Source organism: Adiantum capillus-veneris, chromosome 15 (genome assembly GCF_014529385.1).
Source record: "Adiantum capillus-veneris isolate H3 chromosome 15, ASM1452938v2, whole genome shotgun sequence".
Lineage (NCBI taxonomy): Eukaryota > Viridiplantae > Streptophyta > Polypodiopsida > Polypodiales > Pteridaceae > Adiantum > Adiantum capillus-veneris.
In genome coordinates, this window is record NC_140945.1 from 119389468 (window position 1) to 119406420 (window position 16953).

The 16953-nt window shown below is 42.8% G+C and overlaps 1 protein-coding gene and 1 pseudogene across 2 annotated transcripts; both read right to left on the reverse strand.

Annotated features, from left to right (window-relative positions):
• Window positions 1-3413: 3413 nt before the first annotated feature.
• Window positions 3414-4226, reverse strand: LOC147441373 (uncharacterized; annotated as a pseudogene).
• An 8203-nt stretch (window positions 4227-12429) lies between these two features.
• On the reverse strand, window positions 12430-14553 carry LOC147441374 (uncharacterized). 2 transcript variants are annotated; one of them, XM_086483025.1, is made up of 2 exons: window positions 14413-14553; window positions 12430-14128 (listed from the first exon to the last, which is right to left on the reverse strand). In XM_086483025.1, the coding sequence occupies exon 2, from the start codon at window positions 14119-14121 to the stop codon at window positions 12850-12852; it is 1272 nt and encodes a 423-aa protein (XP_086339151.1). In that variant the 5' UTR covers window positions 14122-14128; window positions 14413-14553; the 3' UTR covers window positions 12430-12849. The 2 variants fall into 2 exon arrangements, with proteins under 2 accessions (XP_086339151.1, XP_086339150.1); XM_086483024.1 differs by having other exon boundaries at window positions 12430-14132; window positions 14413-14550.
• Between the last annotated feature and the right edge of the window lie 2400 nt (window positions 14554-16953).

A 16953-nucleotide genomic window follows, 5' to 3' on the forward strand; every position in this document is an offset into this window, starting at 1 on the left:
AAATCAAGGGAAAGTACAAGAAGTCAACCTTGCTGAGGATAGTAGCGATAGTAATGAGTCTTACGACATCCCCTATCATCAACTCAGGCCATCACTATCACCAACCCCTTCAGCAACAACCATGACAGGTCAAAAGAACATGACAACAAGTCAAAGCCAAAAAGCTCAACAAATCTGGATACCAAAAAGCCAGATCGGCCAAAAACAGATATGGATCAAGAAGACAAAGATCTCTAATGACAAATCACAAGATCCAACACCAAAACAAAAACAAGGAAACGTGCAAGAACGGGTAAGAATATCACAAAATTGCAAGCTTTCACAACTCAGGTATGGGCTCCAAAGAAGTTGATTCAAGCACAAAAAAGTCAGGAATTCATTTGGATTCCAAAACAACCACAGTATCAACTTTCAAAGCCTAAATCCCGTCCCCAACCAAGCGTACAAGGGCTGAAGCAAAGACCACTGTTGACTCACACAACAAAAAGGTGGATCCCAAAGAAGTCTCTTCAAACACAAACGAAGCACGGGCAAGTATGGGTTCCCAAACGAGAGCCAGCAACAAAACAGCCAATAATCGCAAAGACATGGGTCCCAAAGAAGAACAACAAAACTGCTATCAGTGCATCGCCGCTTGAATTCTTACAATTCTTCCTACGATTACAGTACAGTTAGAAGAGAGCAAGTCGCTTCAATCAAGCAACGATACAGGAGCTTCAAAGACCATTACATTGCTTAGAATAGGAAGCCTCGCCAACAAATGCCAATAAGCAAATTGCTTATACCCACATCTTGCACAACATAAATCTTTTCCATGCATTGACTATGTATGCATAATAGGGCTACATTACAAGGCCTGCATAGGCACAACTTTTAATTGCCCAAGCACAACACATACCCTTTGCGATACCCTGTCGTAAAGGATGACTCCAAATAGGAAGGGGGGAGGCATTCTGAATGCGGACCTAACATTATGACTATTAGAGGGCAATGTTTTGTGAGATGCATTGAATTTTTGCGTTTTATTGTGATAATTTTTTGACGAAATTTAGAGTATATGCCCTCATAGTAGTGTTACAGAGGAGTATGGGGACAAAATCCATATATGAGCCCTTAGGGACATGTGTATAGTGTACATAGCATTTAGATTTCTATTTGAATGATTGTTCTTTTGTTAAGTTTTTTTAAGATTTTTTTTGTTTATTATTAAGAAAAAATTAAAAAATCCATAATCCACATGAAGAAAAGACTGACGAGAGGCCTAAGAACTACAAAGAGAAGAAGGTACAGGAAAATGATGAAACTTCACGAAGTATGTCTCAGTAGCCACTACAACAGCCAAAGAACTTGTCAAAAGCAGTGTCAACAGGCAACCGACAAGTCATAAAAGTCAAAGTCGAGTAGCTAAGCCACAAAATGAGTGAGGTGTTAGTCCCAAAGCTTCAAGTAATATTCTCTGTGGTCTAAGCGTCTTAGCTATTCTAGGTACTGCTCAAGCTGGAAGAGTTGAGCATATTTACGTTGTGTCGCTCATGCTGGTATAGGTGAGCAAAAGAGTCGAAGTCTAAGTACTTAAGTCTGGTGAAGTGAAGGAGAAGGTCTAAAAGACACTCACGTACTGAGCACAGTGAGATACGAGTGGAGAAACTTCTACATCGAAAATCCTTCTTAGAAAGGTGGAAGCTATTGAGACATCTTGTGATGTCACATGTGCTACATTTATTCCTCGAAACACCCATCATCTCTTTCTTTCACATTGCTTTTGGTGACAAATTTCTCATATGCATATAGAGTGTCCCATAATTGGCACTTGCATCAGGCACTCTTTCCGTGTTTCACCCAAGCACTCACCGTTCATGAACATGTACTTCATGTTCAACTGCTCAACTCCAATAAGAGCGTATACCAAAGGCATTTTTTTTCCCACCGGGTTTTTTCCCTTTGGTCATCCAGGTTTTAGACCCTAATCTAAAGACACCTATCACCATCCTCTTGTACATATTCCTTCTACATCAACAATAAGGAAATGCTACTCAAATCAATTGACAAATAAATTGGAGCACCAATTTCAGATCATAGCATACTTCTCCTCAATGGCGAGTCGAAGAATGGCCTACAATGACAAAGCTGCAGACAACACTAACAACATGATTTCACAGGAACAAAGAAGTCCCCAATGAAGAAGAGCAGACATAAAAGTAATCAGAGGATCTCAAAAGATGAATGGTTATGATGATAGATGTCCGCTCTAATGGATCATAGTTCTTGTTGTGGTTCGACAAAGTTACAAGCAGTGCAACAGATGAAGCCAAAACGACAGCAAAGACCACATCGCCATCGACAATCAGGTCATGTCGGGGACGACATGAACGCGGAAGGGGGGAGTGTTGACCGCTGGGTCAACAACACAACATAACTCAAGTTTCGTACCAAAGTCTTATCTTTTGCGAGTTATGAAATGCTGCGGATTATGGCTATAAACGTCATTTGTAATGAGTAGTTATTCTAGTTTCAGAAGCCGGGGTGAAATGGCACTTCCAAATTGTAAATACAAAACCATTTGACCCTTTCAACCCCATTTTTGGTTAAACCTAAGGTAGCCTTAGTATATAAGGTACCTAGGTCATTTTGTAAAAAAGACTTTTATCATAATCAAAACTGAGCGCTGCCGTCTACTGTGTGTGAGAGAGAAAGAGAGTGAGCGTGAGCTTCATCCTCTCGCTACGCCCGGCTCGCTCAACACATTGGAGATCCGACTGCACCATTGTTGTAGGCTCGGGGAGAGCTACGCGACGACGCCAAGCATTCCACGCAAGACGAAGCGCACACGCCGATGCATCTACAAGCTATTTGTGGCCGTAAGTGTATCAAACGATGTCTGTTTTCTGCGTGCTAGTAGTCTATAGAATCGTGGCGACATAAGCTACGCATAGGTACTCATAAATTTCAATTTCGGGCACTTTCAAAATTCCGCTCTGTCATCCTACACGTTTTTCGCAGATGGGTTTAGAGTGAGGGTTTTGAGTGTAGAAGCTTAGGGACAGGTGTATCCTAGTGAGGGGATGGTGTTCCTTAAGTTTCGTACGAATCTGGCATGATTAGGCGAGTTACCTTTAGTATGTGTGTATGTGGTGTAGTTGAGAGCAGTGAGGTTCTTGATTGTGTATGTGGCTAGGTGGTGTAGTTGAGAGCAGTGAGGTTCTTGATTGTGGTTTAGTTGGCCTTTTGGAGTGTTGTATGTGTAGGATGGTCTCAGCCTGACAAGCTTAAGAGATTTCCTCCGTGTGCCTATCGTGTCATCGGTGTTCTCGATTGACATTATGTTGATCTAGGTAGTGTTTGCATGCACTTCATGGGTGTGTGAGTCGCTTCCGTCCAATAGTGAGCAAGCTACATATCCTTAGGCATAATCGTTACACGCTTTCCATGGATGGCACATAGCCTTTCACATCCTCGAATATGCTAGTTCGATATTGCTCTGCTGCCTCTTGGACTGCCTCTATGGCCACGGCACCCATCCGGAACTCAGTGTTGTACATTTGCAAAACCTCCTTGCAAAGCCTTGCAAAAGGGGCCCTTTGAATCAAGAGGTCGGTGCTCTTCTGATAGTGGCAAATCTCCGCAAATGCACGGTTGCCCTTTCGCACCTTTTGAGGTCGACGAGGAGGTGCATTTGTTGCACAAGTTGGGGCAGCTTGCTTCCTCTTCTTGTAGACAATGCTCGTTCTCTTTTTCGGCCGCACAGGCACCTCCAACACCTCATATTCCAAGTCCACCCACTCTTCACCTAATTCGTGCTCTTCACTATTGTGCGGATGTGATGGTGTGGGTCCACTCCCTTTAGGGAGTGTCTTACCCCCAATAGACATGTGAGCGGCATAAGTTTGTATTTCGACCCCAACCCATGGAGGATCATCATCCGTTTGCGTCTCTTCGGAGTCTTCTGACCGTTGTTTGTGGTTATTTCTTTCTTTGCCTTGGTCGCTCTCATCCGTCGTGTTGCCCTCAGAATCGTTGGAGTCCGATGAATAGACAACAAGGCGATGCTTCCTTCTCTCTTTTTCTGTTGTAGAGGACTGACCATGTTGATTTGAAGCTCTAGCTTCTTCTGTGTGGAGCTCACCTTGAACTTGTGAAGTTCCAGCTTCTTGTGCTGGAGCTAGGATTCGTCGGCCATCCAGGCCCTCTCGATTTTGAATCCTTGCCGTTTGTTTTGTTCTTGCCATGGTAGCACCTAGTATGGAAAATGACAAAATGAGCGCCTTCAACCTTTAAATAGGGGTTTCTGGGATTTGAGCCCTTTCACACTATGCGGCCCATTAAGTGAAAAACTCAAATAAACCAATTGAATTTAACAAGTAAACCTGGATCATGCGGACGGCTGACGCGACACCCAAACGCTGCCATTTCGATCCTTAGTTGCACGCCAAGCCTCATGGCCCACGGCCGCTCGCGAGCGTTTTCACTTTTTAGATGCTACAGTACGGGAGGCCTTGCGTAACTGCTTTGCTAACATCGACTCTCTTGCCTTCTCAATAGTGCGAGTTCTCCCAAAGGTGTGCCTAAAAAACCAGTTAAACATCTCTTGAAGGTAGTTGGAGTGTGAACCACCACCACCATGTCGAGTATTCTTGAAGTAGACTCCTTTTGCTCGATAGTGGGACTTCTCCATGCCTTGTGTACTCCATATATCAAGCGAACCATAGCGGTCCATGTAGTATGCACCATACGCATAGAGAATGTGCTAAAACAACCAAAAAGGAGATACGCCAATAGAAAAGTTGCATTTTTAAACATTGCATATCTATTAAGTCCATTAAAACAAACCATGTAGTTTGTAATCTTGCTTTCAGACCATCCGTCCTTAGCTGCCTTTGCGAACTCATAAAGCACCTTCTTGAACTCCTCTCGCTACTCAACAGTGGTGCTTGAAATATTCATCAATTGCACAACCTTTTGAAAGGATGACCATACTAGCTTGCGTTGGTTAGCAACCTCCACATTGGGATCTTTGTCCGTCGTGCATGAACAAAAAATTTTTCCACAACTCCCACCGCTTCTCACTTGCTAGATCGACACTTGCCTTGTGTACCTGCATTGGAAACTTTGACATCTTCTTGAAAAATCGACGTGCCTTGGCTCCATTCATGGAAACCTTCTGTGCCACCTCATATGTCTTCTCACTACAAGTCTCTGCTACAATGTTCACGCTTGACTGGTGACATCCAATCTCATTAAGGAGCGTCTCCACCCCCTGCAAGGAGTCTTTTGACCGTTGAAGGGGCTTCATTGTGAAAGCATAATCAATGTGATGCTTTAGCATCCTATCAAATATTCGCATAAATGCATGCAATGTACAAAAGTGAACATTGTTGAGGGAGAAGGGAATTATGGGGTTCCACCCAGGATCTTTGCTATCCCTATTGGGCACCTCTAGCATATCACGTGAAAGAACCGAAGTTTGCCACTCCCTATTTATATGATTATCATTATCTCCGTCATGACCTTCCACTTGAGTTGCTCGACTTGTCTTGTGCCCTTTCACACAGAATGGGCAAGGAAGTAAAGAATTTGCACCTTGTTTGCATCCAAGCATGCACTTTATGGTCTTTACATCACCACCTAAATGCCATTCAACATCAAACTCCCCATGCCTTGCAACCATGAGCTTCTCACCGTTTATTTGAGCTTTAATGACCTCTGTGACCCATTGGATTCTACTAAAAATCCATGCAAGAACTTCATGTGTCTCTTTCGGAACTTCAATTGCACCAAGCCACCATATATCCTTCTCTGATTGCACACTAAAAGAGGGCTTTGTCGCTTCACTCGAACTGCAAGATTGCTTGGCATAAGCTAGGGCTTCATTCATAAGCGTGATGCTCATTCTCTCCAACTTTCTCCCTTTTACAATTACACACTCATCCAACTTCAGCACAAACACAAGCTTGCCTTCAAGAACGGCCACAAATATAAAGCCTCAAAATGCATGTTATGACACATCATAGAGCATGTTGGCAACCCTAAACTAACCAACATCACTCAAATTGTAGAAAACAGCCATGGACTGTTGCAATCGTATCAAGTCCACAAAGATATTGTTGAATTTGGTGTAAACAAAGCCTTCGGTCCGCAACACACTGTTAGAAACAGCACCGCTTCCCTTCCTGCGGCCTTCCTTCCTTGTGATTTGCTATGAAGCGGCTAAAGAGGCATCGTGTCCTCAATATACAAGTAGTCTCCTAATCGGTGAACAACATCTTCATTTGACACCCTCTTGGTAATCGCCACTCTGTGAGGAAGTGGGAATAGGTTTTCCGTGACTCCTCGACTTCTTAATGCATCTTTTAACACTTGATGTATTGCTTGATAGCCCTTCGTACTAATCCCAACAGCATCACAGATATCCTAAACATCTAGGTCAGTGACAATATTAGAAAAACTTTGAAGAACTCTCTTAGTGATTGCGTCTTTCAAGTGTTTTGCCTCTGGAGCATCAAGCAACCCAATAAAGTCATCTTTGTTGAAACAAGAACGAAGTAAAGATGCTCGAGCTGATGCATTCTCGCCGCCACACGTTTCTTGGATGAAGTTCCTACTACCCAAAACAACAATGATGAGCGGTACTAGACTTAAACAACATGAGGGGCAGAACATCTTACCTCATAGCTGTCACCCTTCGTTTTCTTGCCCCACCACGTGATGCAAGAGTCTGAATTTCGGACAACTCCCGTTTCCTCAGCCTACCTCCCATGGCAGTACTCTTTATGTGTGAGAGAGTATCCTCAAGCTTTTTAATTTCATTTTCCTTGGTTGCGATGGTGCTCTTTGCCTCCTCTAGCGCACTAGTAGCTGTTTGCATCTGATCTTGAAGATTGTGGAAACTCCCATTCAGCAACTGCCAATGACGCAAGTAGATCTTGGACCGAGCAATCTCGTGTCTGTTGAGTCTCTTGCAGTAGCCCAACAAACCTTGCTCTCCATTTCCAACATATTGCAATAGTGGTGGAAGGTTTGTAAAGGGCGGATGGACATTGAGAGAAGGATCCTTTGGGTACAAGCATCCCTCTGTCCAGAGATCCACATTCTTCTCCCCTTGAGCGCGGCGTTCGTTGGCTAAAGGTAATGTACCCAAGCATGTCTTCTTTGTCGGAACATACTCTTGAGGTAGGCGCAGGAAAAACCCTGGAGACCTACCGCGTGAAGAGCTTGCTGGGACATTGGTCATGTCGTCAAGAGGCATTGTAAGATGGAGAGATGGAGCTTGAAGGATGGAGAGATGGAAAGGAGATGGGTGAGCAGGTGCAGGTGCAGGTGCAGGTGCAAGGGGGATGGGTGTAGGAGAAGAGCTTAGATTAGGAGGGAGGGTGGTCAATTTTGGGGGGAATTTCTTAAAAGTTTTGGAGGGAGTCAAAAAATACTGAATTATGAGTAATTTAGCTTAAAAATCCTTTTTTCTATATGTATATATGTTGGGGCCACTTTTTAGGGGGAAATAGAGCTTATTTGAAAGTTTTTGAAAAAAATCACTTTTTTTACCTCTTTGACCCACGGATTTGATTAGGTGGCATGGGAGAGTTAAGAGGCCACTTACAAGTTGGCCAAAAAGTTAGAGAGAGAAGATAGCATTCTCCCCCTACTTTTCAAATGGTTTATCTCCCCCCCCCCCCCCTTCCCCCTATCTTTTTAGGGGTCAAAGGTGGAGGAGACCCTACCAAAACAGCCCCATTCAAAGCCTTTGTCCCCCTTAATCTTGGCAGGCTTCCTTGAAATTAGGGATTCTTACAAGGCCCATGGAGAGTCCATATTTTTCCTAATGATCTATAATGCAATGGAAAGGATACTTCACCCTGATCAAACAAATGTTGCTATTCGTGCGCACACTAGGGGTGGACTCAATGGACTGCCTTCAAAGAAAAATCTGAGAGTTGCAAGATGAGAGCGTAGAGCTAAGGCACATCTTGCCGCCCTGGAGATGCATCTCTTTTCTTTGGAAATACAAAAGTTGGCCAAAAATAACCAACTTCTTTTCAAATCTAAGGAACTTGAGCTCACCCTCAACACAAGCATGGCTAAACTCGCCACATTTGTCAGTAAAGTAATTATCACCATCTCCTACAAGGTAGAGGAATGCATGCAAGAACGCTCTTGACGGGAAGGATTGGAACTATCCTTTTGCATTGGGGGCTTGCCCTCTACTTGGTCACCCCACCTAGTTCGATCCCAACTCAATCAAAAAGATTCACCGCGATAGCCGTACCAACCAAGACATCGGGGGGTGCACTATGTAATCATGTTAATGTACCACCTGAATTCGGCGGGAGGGGTTTTAAAATGCAAAACTTTTATGCAATTTAATAGAAATACATTAAAACAAGGGGTTTTTATATTCCAAATTTTTTTTAAATCCTAAAATAAAAGGTCATTTTATTAGGGGTTTTTTAATTACCCCACGAATGTTATATAAGAGGGTACAAGAAAGTGAGCCCCTCAAGACCAAGGCATCCTTGTCTTCAAAAAAAATGAGGTAGGTATAGCACTTCTACAACAAGCACTACTCCTCAAAGGCACCAAAATCTGGATAAACAAAGCCTTGACTCCCGCTCAACTCAAAGTCAAGGCATCATCAAAGAACGCCCAAGCCACGCTCCTCTAACCCCACTCTTTAAGCGACATGTGTCACAATTTTGAATTTGCCTTTAGATATGTCCCCCATGTACCCTCTTATTAAGAGGCATCACAATGTGTGTTTTCTTGTTCTCATAGGTCGTATTGGACCTCCGAGGATGATAATGAAATCTCTCTCTCTCTCTCTCTCTCTCTCTCTCTCTCTCTCTCCACAACATGGTATCAAAGTGGGTTTTGCTTTAAATAATTATTCTATGTTCTAAATCCATTTAGAATTATTTATTATATAATAATCCCATTTAAATTGGAGAGTATTCCTTATCTCCTCCACTATGTTTAGTGGATTCTCTTAGAAAATATGGGACTATGGATAATTAATCAATAAGTTCATCAAGCTAACGCTTTTTTTTAAAGCCATTTTTTAAAAAAAAAAATCAAAAGGCGTTCTCTATTTCATACATGATAGTACATGCCATTCCTCTTATTACTTGAACTTGCACTCCATTGCATCAAAGGAGACACTCTTTTACAAGGCCTCCCCATGACTAGCCACCCCTTGCGCTTCCCTGAGCTGCCTTTCAGCACCATCAACAAACCCCACATGGCAAATTTTAGCTTGCGCAAACTTCTCTTGCACGACTTGTTGGTAGCTCTATCAAGCTCCGTCACACCATAATGGCCTAGAAGCATCACCTTAATGTATGTCAAACATTACAGGATCTATAATTTGGTCCAAAGATATTAAAATACCAAGTCATTGTTCACATGGAAAACATTGGCATTTCAAAGTATGATATTTCTATGAAGGCTTTTATAGAAAACATTAAAGTCAGACGATGCACATTATGCAAAAGATTAGGTCATAAAGGCTACTCGAACACACCTAGCAGTGAGGACTCTTGGAGGTTGTTTCCAAGGTTTTACTTTGACCTATATTTATCATGTTTGTCAGGGTTTAGACATTGCCCATGTCTCTAACATGTGGTAAGACCGTGCATCATTTTGCTTGCATTAGCCTCCAGTTCACTCCATGGAGTACATTTCTAACACCACCTTTTTATGGTACATTTGTATAGGATTTGGAGTTAGAAGGTTGTCTGGTTATGTAGAATATGTGGGGGCCAACCTATAAACCAACAAACACATGCATTTGAGCCACATTGTCGGGGGATTTGCGTTTGCAAGTGGCGAGCAAGGTCAGCATCGGCACAACACAAGAAAAATATGCACAGAAAATACTTCATAACCGTGAGCGAAAGAGAGAGAAGGGTAGCCTTCGACAAAAGAGAGCATGAGAGGGCAGAGGCTCAGTCAAATATTAGAGCTTGTGCCTATAAATGACCTCAAAACATACGATATTCTCAACATTCCCCCATGGAGCAAACCAAAGGAGAATGAATAAAAATTGAGGTCACATTTGACAAAGAAGACAATGACAAAAAGGAGAGCCAATAGAAGAGGACCATCATGGAGGAATTACAAACCAAAGAGCTTAGAGAAATAGAAGCTAACCTACCCTCTCTACTCAAAGAAGTTACCCAAAGGATATGCTCATCAGTTGCTCCCTTCTCAATGACGCCTGCCAGAGGGAAGACTGACTGTTGTTCCTGAGAGTCTGAAAATTCTCAAAGACCGGAGATGAGATCAATGGCCCAATCATTCTTGCGGCTATGAGGTTTGTCTAGGAACCGAGTGGCATTGTTTTTTGCCTCTGCTTTAGCATTTTTTGACTTACATGCCTTTTGTTTTTAAGAGAAAGTAGAGGTGGTTGATCCCTCAATCTCTTTCTTCCTAAGGGCAGAAGCAAATGTTAGAGATCTTGTAAGGTGGACAAGCTGAATGGACCATTGGATGTGTGAGATCCCGACCCTGAAGAGGAGGTTTTTTTTTTTAAATGCTCCCAATTTATCTCATAGCCGAGTAACCAATGCTCTGTATGTAGCTCCCACTGGAGTCTGGTCATTTCCAAACATGTGTTGGGGGTGGCGATGGCGTGGCGACCAAGAGACTTTGCCTATGGGATTATCCAAAAGCAGAACAGATTTGGCTCCAAACCAACACATGGCAGATGAGGTGGAGACCAATAGACATTGCCTATGGGACTATCCATGGGACAACAGATCTGGCTCCAAATCTGCGTACACATCGCTCTTATCAGAGTCTTGTTCAAAAGACTCTTGTTCAAAACAGTATCATATGAGAGACATTGTGATTCTCCGTTTGCCATTCTTTGTGACGTGATCTTCACTTAGAGTGGGGCCCTCTTCCTCAGTATGCATCCCTCAATCTTGTGGAGCAAACTGGAGTCAACAGCAAGGGAGCATTGGAATTCATGTATAGCTTCACTAAAGAGCTCATATGGAGGTATCTTTAGATCCACTGCTTCCCATGGAGACCATTTGAGACGCATCATTCAAGCTGGTTCACACCCTACAAAACAGGTACAATTACCTACAGGGCAGCTTGGACAACATGCAGTAATGATGGCAAGCTTTCTCTGGTACTAGGCAGGTTGGTCAATTCTTCTCAACAAAGGGTGGCTCATTTGGCTAGCAAAACATGCCATCAATGTAGCCTTTCTCACCTCCCATTGTATGTTCATGCATTAGGATCAAAAAGATGCCCTTGGGTTCACCCATTAGGAGCTCAAGGAACTTGGAGAGTGTCCTTTATGAAGGGATTTCACAAAACTAGCCATGGCCACTAAGGATTCCTTCAAATTGCTCAATAAAATAACATTGACGTATAATTCTACCGTGTTTCCACCTAGAAGATACATGCACCATTTTTGCAATAGTCAAGATATGTTGCAAGCAGGCATGAATGCAACAAGATGATCACAAGGTAAGAAGTTACATGAGTGGCTGACGCAGCGATTCTACGAGATGTGAACCCAACAAAGGCCAGGTAGTCGCTAAACAGAAATGTTGGTAAGCATAGGTTCTCCTCTCAAGGACAGTATCTTTCTTGAGAAGGAAAAGAAATCACAGGCACTCAAAAGGAGTGTACATTTTCTGCATTACCCACCTGAAATTGAGGACCAACTCCAAAAAGGGCTAAGACAAATACCTTGGCTGGTCAACATCCCCCCTGTATAAAAGAGTCAGTACTTTGGGGTCCACACACATGATACCACAAAGAAATTGTTGAATATACCACATGCTGTATTGGCGCCGACTCCACATAACCGTATAAATAAAAGACAACAGTTAGAGATCAATTCTTATTTAGACTGCAGAATGATACTGTAAAGCCGAGATCATTATGGTCTTGAAGAAGACAAATGGGAAACCCTTAGGTTCAAGCAGGTTTCTCTGGCGTTTCAACAAAGCTAAAGGACAACAATTCCAATAATAAGTGTGCCAAATACTTAGCAGTTGTCAAGGTCTGCTTTTCTTTAAGAAAATTCCCAACAGAAGGAAGATATAAGCCCCTTTCTTCCATAAAGTAGGGCATAATCCTGCATCAGCTGAGTCCATCATGTTGCTGTTATAACCCAGACCGTCAAGAAAGGATCACCAGAGGAAAACGTGCTCCACATGAGTAGACTTGAAATGGAGAAGAATGTTTTTGTTTCTACAAAGATTATGTGTAAGCACCTAAATTAGGTCATCTGTAGTTGTCACAGAATATAAGATAAGAAGCAAAGAGAAAATCACTTTGTATTACAAAACATACGCTAAATAAACTCTCTCCAGAACAATCTGCAGACAGCATTGCACTGATGGAAAAGTCTGACCACACTAAACGACACCAAATTATCTAAACAGGGTTCAGGTAATCGTGTATACTTCGGCGACGACTATAAGAAAGAGTCTTAATCAAAACTTTGAAATCCATAATACAACAGCAAGTTGGCCACCTCATGTGGATAACTTCAGCTGCAACTATACAGGGTCAAGATGGTAAAGTAAAGAATCATGTTTAAGAGTAAGCATCATTGACACTATAACTTTGGCTCCAAGGCAGCCAATGCCTCTACAGATCTTGGTTGAAAATCCTTCACCTTCTCACTTGGTTGATTGTGGAAAAAGTGTTGAAATTTTCGACGATTTTTTTTTTGAACACTGTTACATACAGGGCACAATGCACCTCCAAACACAGCCAAATAACCCATCAGTTCTCTTAACAGATGGCAAAGTTATTGTCAGCAGACGATGACTCCTCGTCAAAATCTAAAAGGTTAGTGACTAAGTGAAAGAGAATGTTGATTAAACTATCCTATTGATCAAAGACTCGAAATAACATCTTTTCTAACTGTACAGCGCATTCGGATCCTAGTTGCTGAGGATTCATATCCATTGCAACTTTAAAGCTTGTGAGAGAGATTGAATGTTCCTCCTTGACAAGGCTAACTGGAGGTTGCGGAGACCTTTCTTGCTCGAGTTTCATTGCGCCTCTATTATCCCGTGGAAAGAAACCTTGAAATTTATTCAGATGACCCCGCCCTGTGTGCTCGCGCACACATGACTGGATAAGTTTCTTGATATAGGCATCCAGTGCAAGATTAAGTACCTCTGCAGACTCTCTGCTCGCACCTTCCAAACCCTCTCGTATTGCAGTCTGTTCAACCAAGCCGTGCATCAAGTCACTGTCTGGAAGATCATCTGAACCAGAGAAATAGTTTTCCAATCCATCCTGCCGCCTCAGAAAATGTGCTGGAAGTGCACAAAATGATGGTCTTCTAGACCTATTCCCACTAGTAAAATAAGATGAAAAGCCTACAGATCCCTTCACAAAAGTGCCAAGAAGGGGCCCTTCCTTTGTCTCCTGCTTGTCAAAACAACTAACATCACCTCCTAGTACCTCTGACTCTATCACACTGGGACTGTCATCTGATGCAGGGCAATCTACGCGAGCTCGCTTTGCAGGGGGTTCAAGTGAGCTATTTGATTCCGCATCCAACTGCTTAGCTGCAACTTCAGATTGTTGTACCGAATGGGACACATTGGGGGCAGAATGCGCCTCCGAATGCCCAAGAGGACTGACTCTATAATCTCTATCACGATACTGGCGAGCTGTTGACTTTAAACTCCTTGGTGAAGAGAGAAATGAATCCCCATTTGACACGGTAGAGGGAGAGGTATGTGGGTGATAACTAGTGACTGAAGGTGACTGGTACTTGCTGCTAAATTTCTCAAATTGCTCAGATGAAGATGGTGGCAAAGGTGGGGGTACTTTGCCCTTGACTGCATTGCTCAGAATAGCTCTCACAAGTTGATTATGTAATACTACATTCTTCTTACCAATAGTTGCAATGACAAGCTTGTCAAGTTCTACCTTGCTCAGACGAGAGCTAAGGAAACGTACAAAATGCACAAAGTACCTTTTGGCTCTCTGCACTCCTATCCTCTTAACTATAAGTGCCTTCAGGTCCAGCACGTTGATCCTCTCGACATCCCTGCATTCTTGATCACTTTTGGAAGAACACTTCTGCAATGTTGATGAGGGTGAAACCACCAACTGCACACGGTTTCGCTTGCTTTCCACCATCCGTTAACTACCTGGACACATTCAAGCTATCACTATGGCTAAAGCTATCGAGAAATGTGATGTCTAAATGGAAAAGACCATAAACAAAGCTACGCTTCCTGTAGCCAAGAACGCCACAAGCTATCAAGACATGACATTCAGCAAAGACTGCGAAGATGAACGTCTGATGTAAACGGATTTGTGGAATGCTTATCAAACTAGAAGATTCGAAGCTCTTTGCTACAAGGCTATGACGTTTCAAGTCTCCCTTTTGCCAGTGATTCGCAAAGAAGATCAGGGAGGAGAGCTTACTGAGAAATTCGAAGACGAAGCGCAACCAGTATTCTCGACCTGGAGCTAGGCCGTCCGCCTGTACAACACCTCAACCAGTGGTCTATCATCGCTAAGGAAGTCTTGAAACAGGGAGCCTGACAAGAGCGGGTAGGAGGGGCACGCTCCAGCAGACGGCGCAGGCACGCGATGACGCAACGGAGTGCACCTGGAGCGAGCATCACCTGATCGGGCTCCACGACGCGGATGATGGCTATGGCGGATCATCGCAGCACCATCAGCAAAGAAAAACAAATAGAGATGGATGTATTTTCTTAATCGTCGTCCACTTAACCAGCAGGGATCGATCCCCAAGATCGATATATTTTCTTAATCGTCGTCCACCCCCCCCCCCCCCCCCCCCCCAAAAACAACACACACACACACACACACACACACACACAAACCTTCGAGATGCTAGGGACAAAAAACTTGCTTGGCAAAGCATGAGGAAAGTTAAATAACATAATGGGAGGGAGAGGTGACTTGAAGTAGATCAAAATACTAGGTGGAAATTGGTTAGTTATGTCATTGACGTGACTCCATGTCAAAGCAATCATAATAGAGACAAGTTGCGAATATGAGTCATTTAAAGTATGTTGAAATTGAAATACATGTTCAACAAGCATTGGGGGTAGGAGTGTGAGTGTGCGAATGCGGTGTGTATGCGGAGAGAGAGAGAGAGAGAGAGAGAGAGAACACGAGATGTGGGTGGAGCAGCTCACCACAATATGTGTGAAAAAACCCCTTATTCTTCTATCTAGTAAAGTGAATGTGCCGATAAGTGGTACTACTATAAGACCTAGCAATATGTACAAGAGGTATACGGAGGAAATGTATCTCAACCTATGTCCATTGGCTCTCTCGAAATCGATGCATGCATAGGCTCTAGCAGTGTCTGGAAGCATATATCCCTGCTAGAATCAGCATGCATATCCTGCATGTATCCTATAATGACCCCTTTTTCGTGACAAGCAGGCATGATAGTTATCGCTTTCCCTTAAGAAGAGGGATCTTGTAATCCTACCTGCTTTCTTGTTATCCCTTGGTTCATGGCGATAATCACTTTTTTCTGACAAGCAGGCACGGCAGTTATCGCTTTCCCCTAAGAAGAAGGATCTTGTAATCCTACCTGGTCTCGCTCGTTCCCGTCGCTTACCCGTTTTTATATCCCACATAGTCCTAACGTTTAACATAAAAAATTTAACCAACATCCGGCCATTTGACCCTCCGAATCCGCCCACCCACCGAACCATTTCATGAAAATCCTTTCCCGAGGTAGTACTTAACTACTACAAAATCAGGAAGACAGTCTATTAGACATCGTCAGACAACAAGCAGCATGCAATCTGTTGCATACCTTCGTTCAGGAAAATTCATCTGGTTGTTTCCACCAGATCTTTATTTAGAAACTTTTAATTCATTTCTTTACCTTTATCTGCTACAATTAGCTTGTAACTAGTTCCCTAACTAATCATGCAACACATGTAGTTTCAACCAATTCATCTCGCTTTACTCAAGACCGAGATAATCGGTTACAGCCATCAGAATGGCGACATCTTCACAATATTTACCAGAATTAAGTGTTTGAAAAAGGCTCTTCTAATTTGATCATTCCTTCTTAAGCATTCTATTTCGAGAGGTATAGCACCATCTGGTGACAGATGCACAAGATAGCCCCTATATTCCTAGCCTTTCCAGTTCCTTTTTACGCAACCAAATCGAACAAATTTCCTCAATTCAATTCGCATCATCCTCCCTGAGTATGAACTTCTCCTCCAACTATTGGCATCAGGCCATACCCGGATTATGGCCGCTTTCCAATAAGAAACCGCGGGTACTTCACCCGGACGGGCAACAATTAAAAAAAACCCATTCATCCCTTATCCCTTGGGCATGAATGACATAGGTATAACAAACTTGCCGGTTACGTTGCCCTAGTCAAAAAGGGCCAATCTCCGTCAAGTTCCCCAAGAGAATTCTCTCACTGGGCCGGCCTTTCAATCAAATTGACCCCAAAAAGATCCATCTTGGTTTCCGATCATTTCCAGACAATCTTCAAAACTCTTAGTTAAATCTATGTTTTGCAATGGGCTATCCCTATCACCTCTCAAGATTCCTTTTTAACTCTTAGTTGGTAATTTTCAGGTTTATTCATTTATCAACCTTAATTCTTACTTTCATTAATTATCTACCAGCCAAGTTTATTTAGAAAATACAAGCGAGTTTTTTCCATAGGCATTTGATTATTAATGTCTCTTCGAAAATGCCAACTTTTTAAGTTCAATCCCCATTTTGTACGATTCCCAGGTTTTGTAATCCTTTGCCATCCCTATGGGGCATCTCCATGGAAGCTTGTAGAGTTTTCGGTTCAAAACAACACGGAGATCAATTCCGCGAAGTTATCCCCTATCTCCCTCATCCCGTATTTGCAAACAAACTTGAAATTGACAACTTTAGAAATACTCTTCAATATTAAAAATTGAACTACTTCTATCGAGCTTAGACAACTACTCTTTTCTT

Excerpts from the sequence above, each read along its gene's own strand:
- LOC147441374 (XM_086483025.1), bottom strand. The coding sequence starts at position 14,121 with ATGGTGGAAAGCAAGCGAAACCGTGTGCAGTTGGTGGTTTCACCCTCA.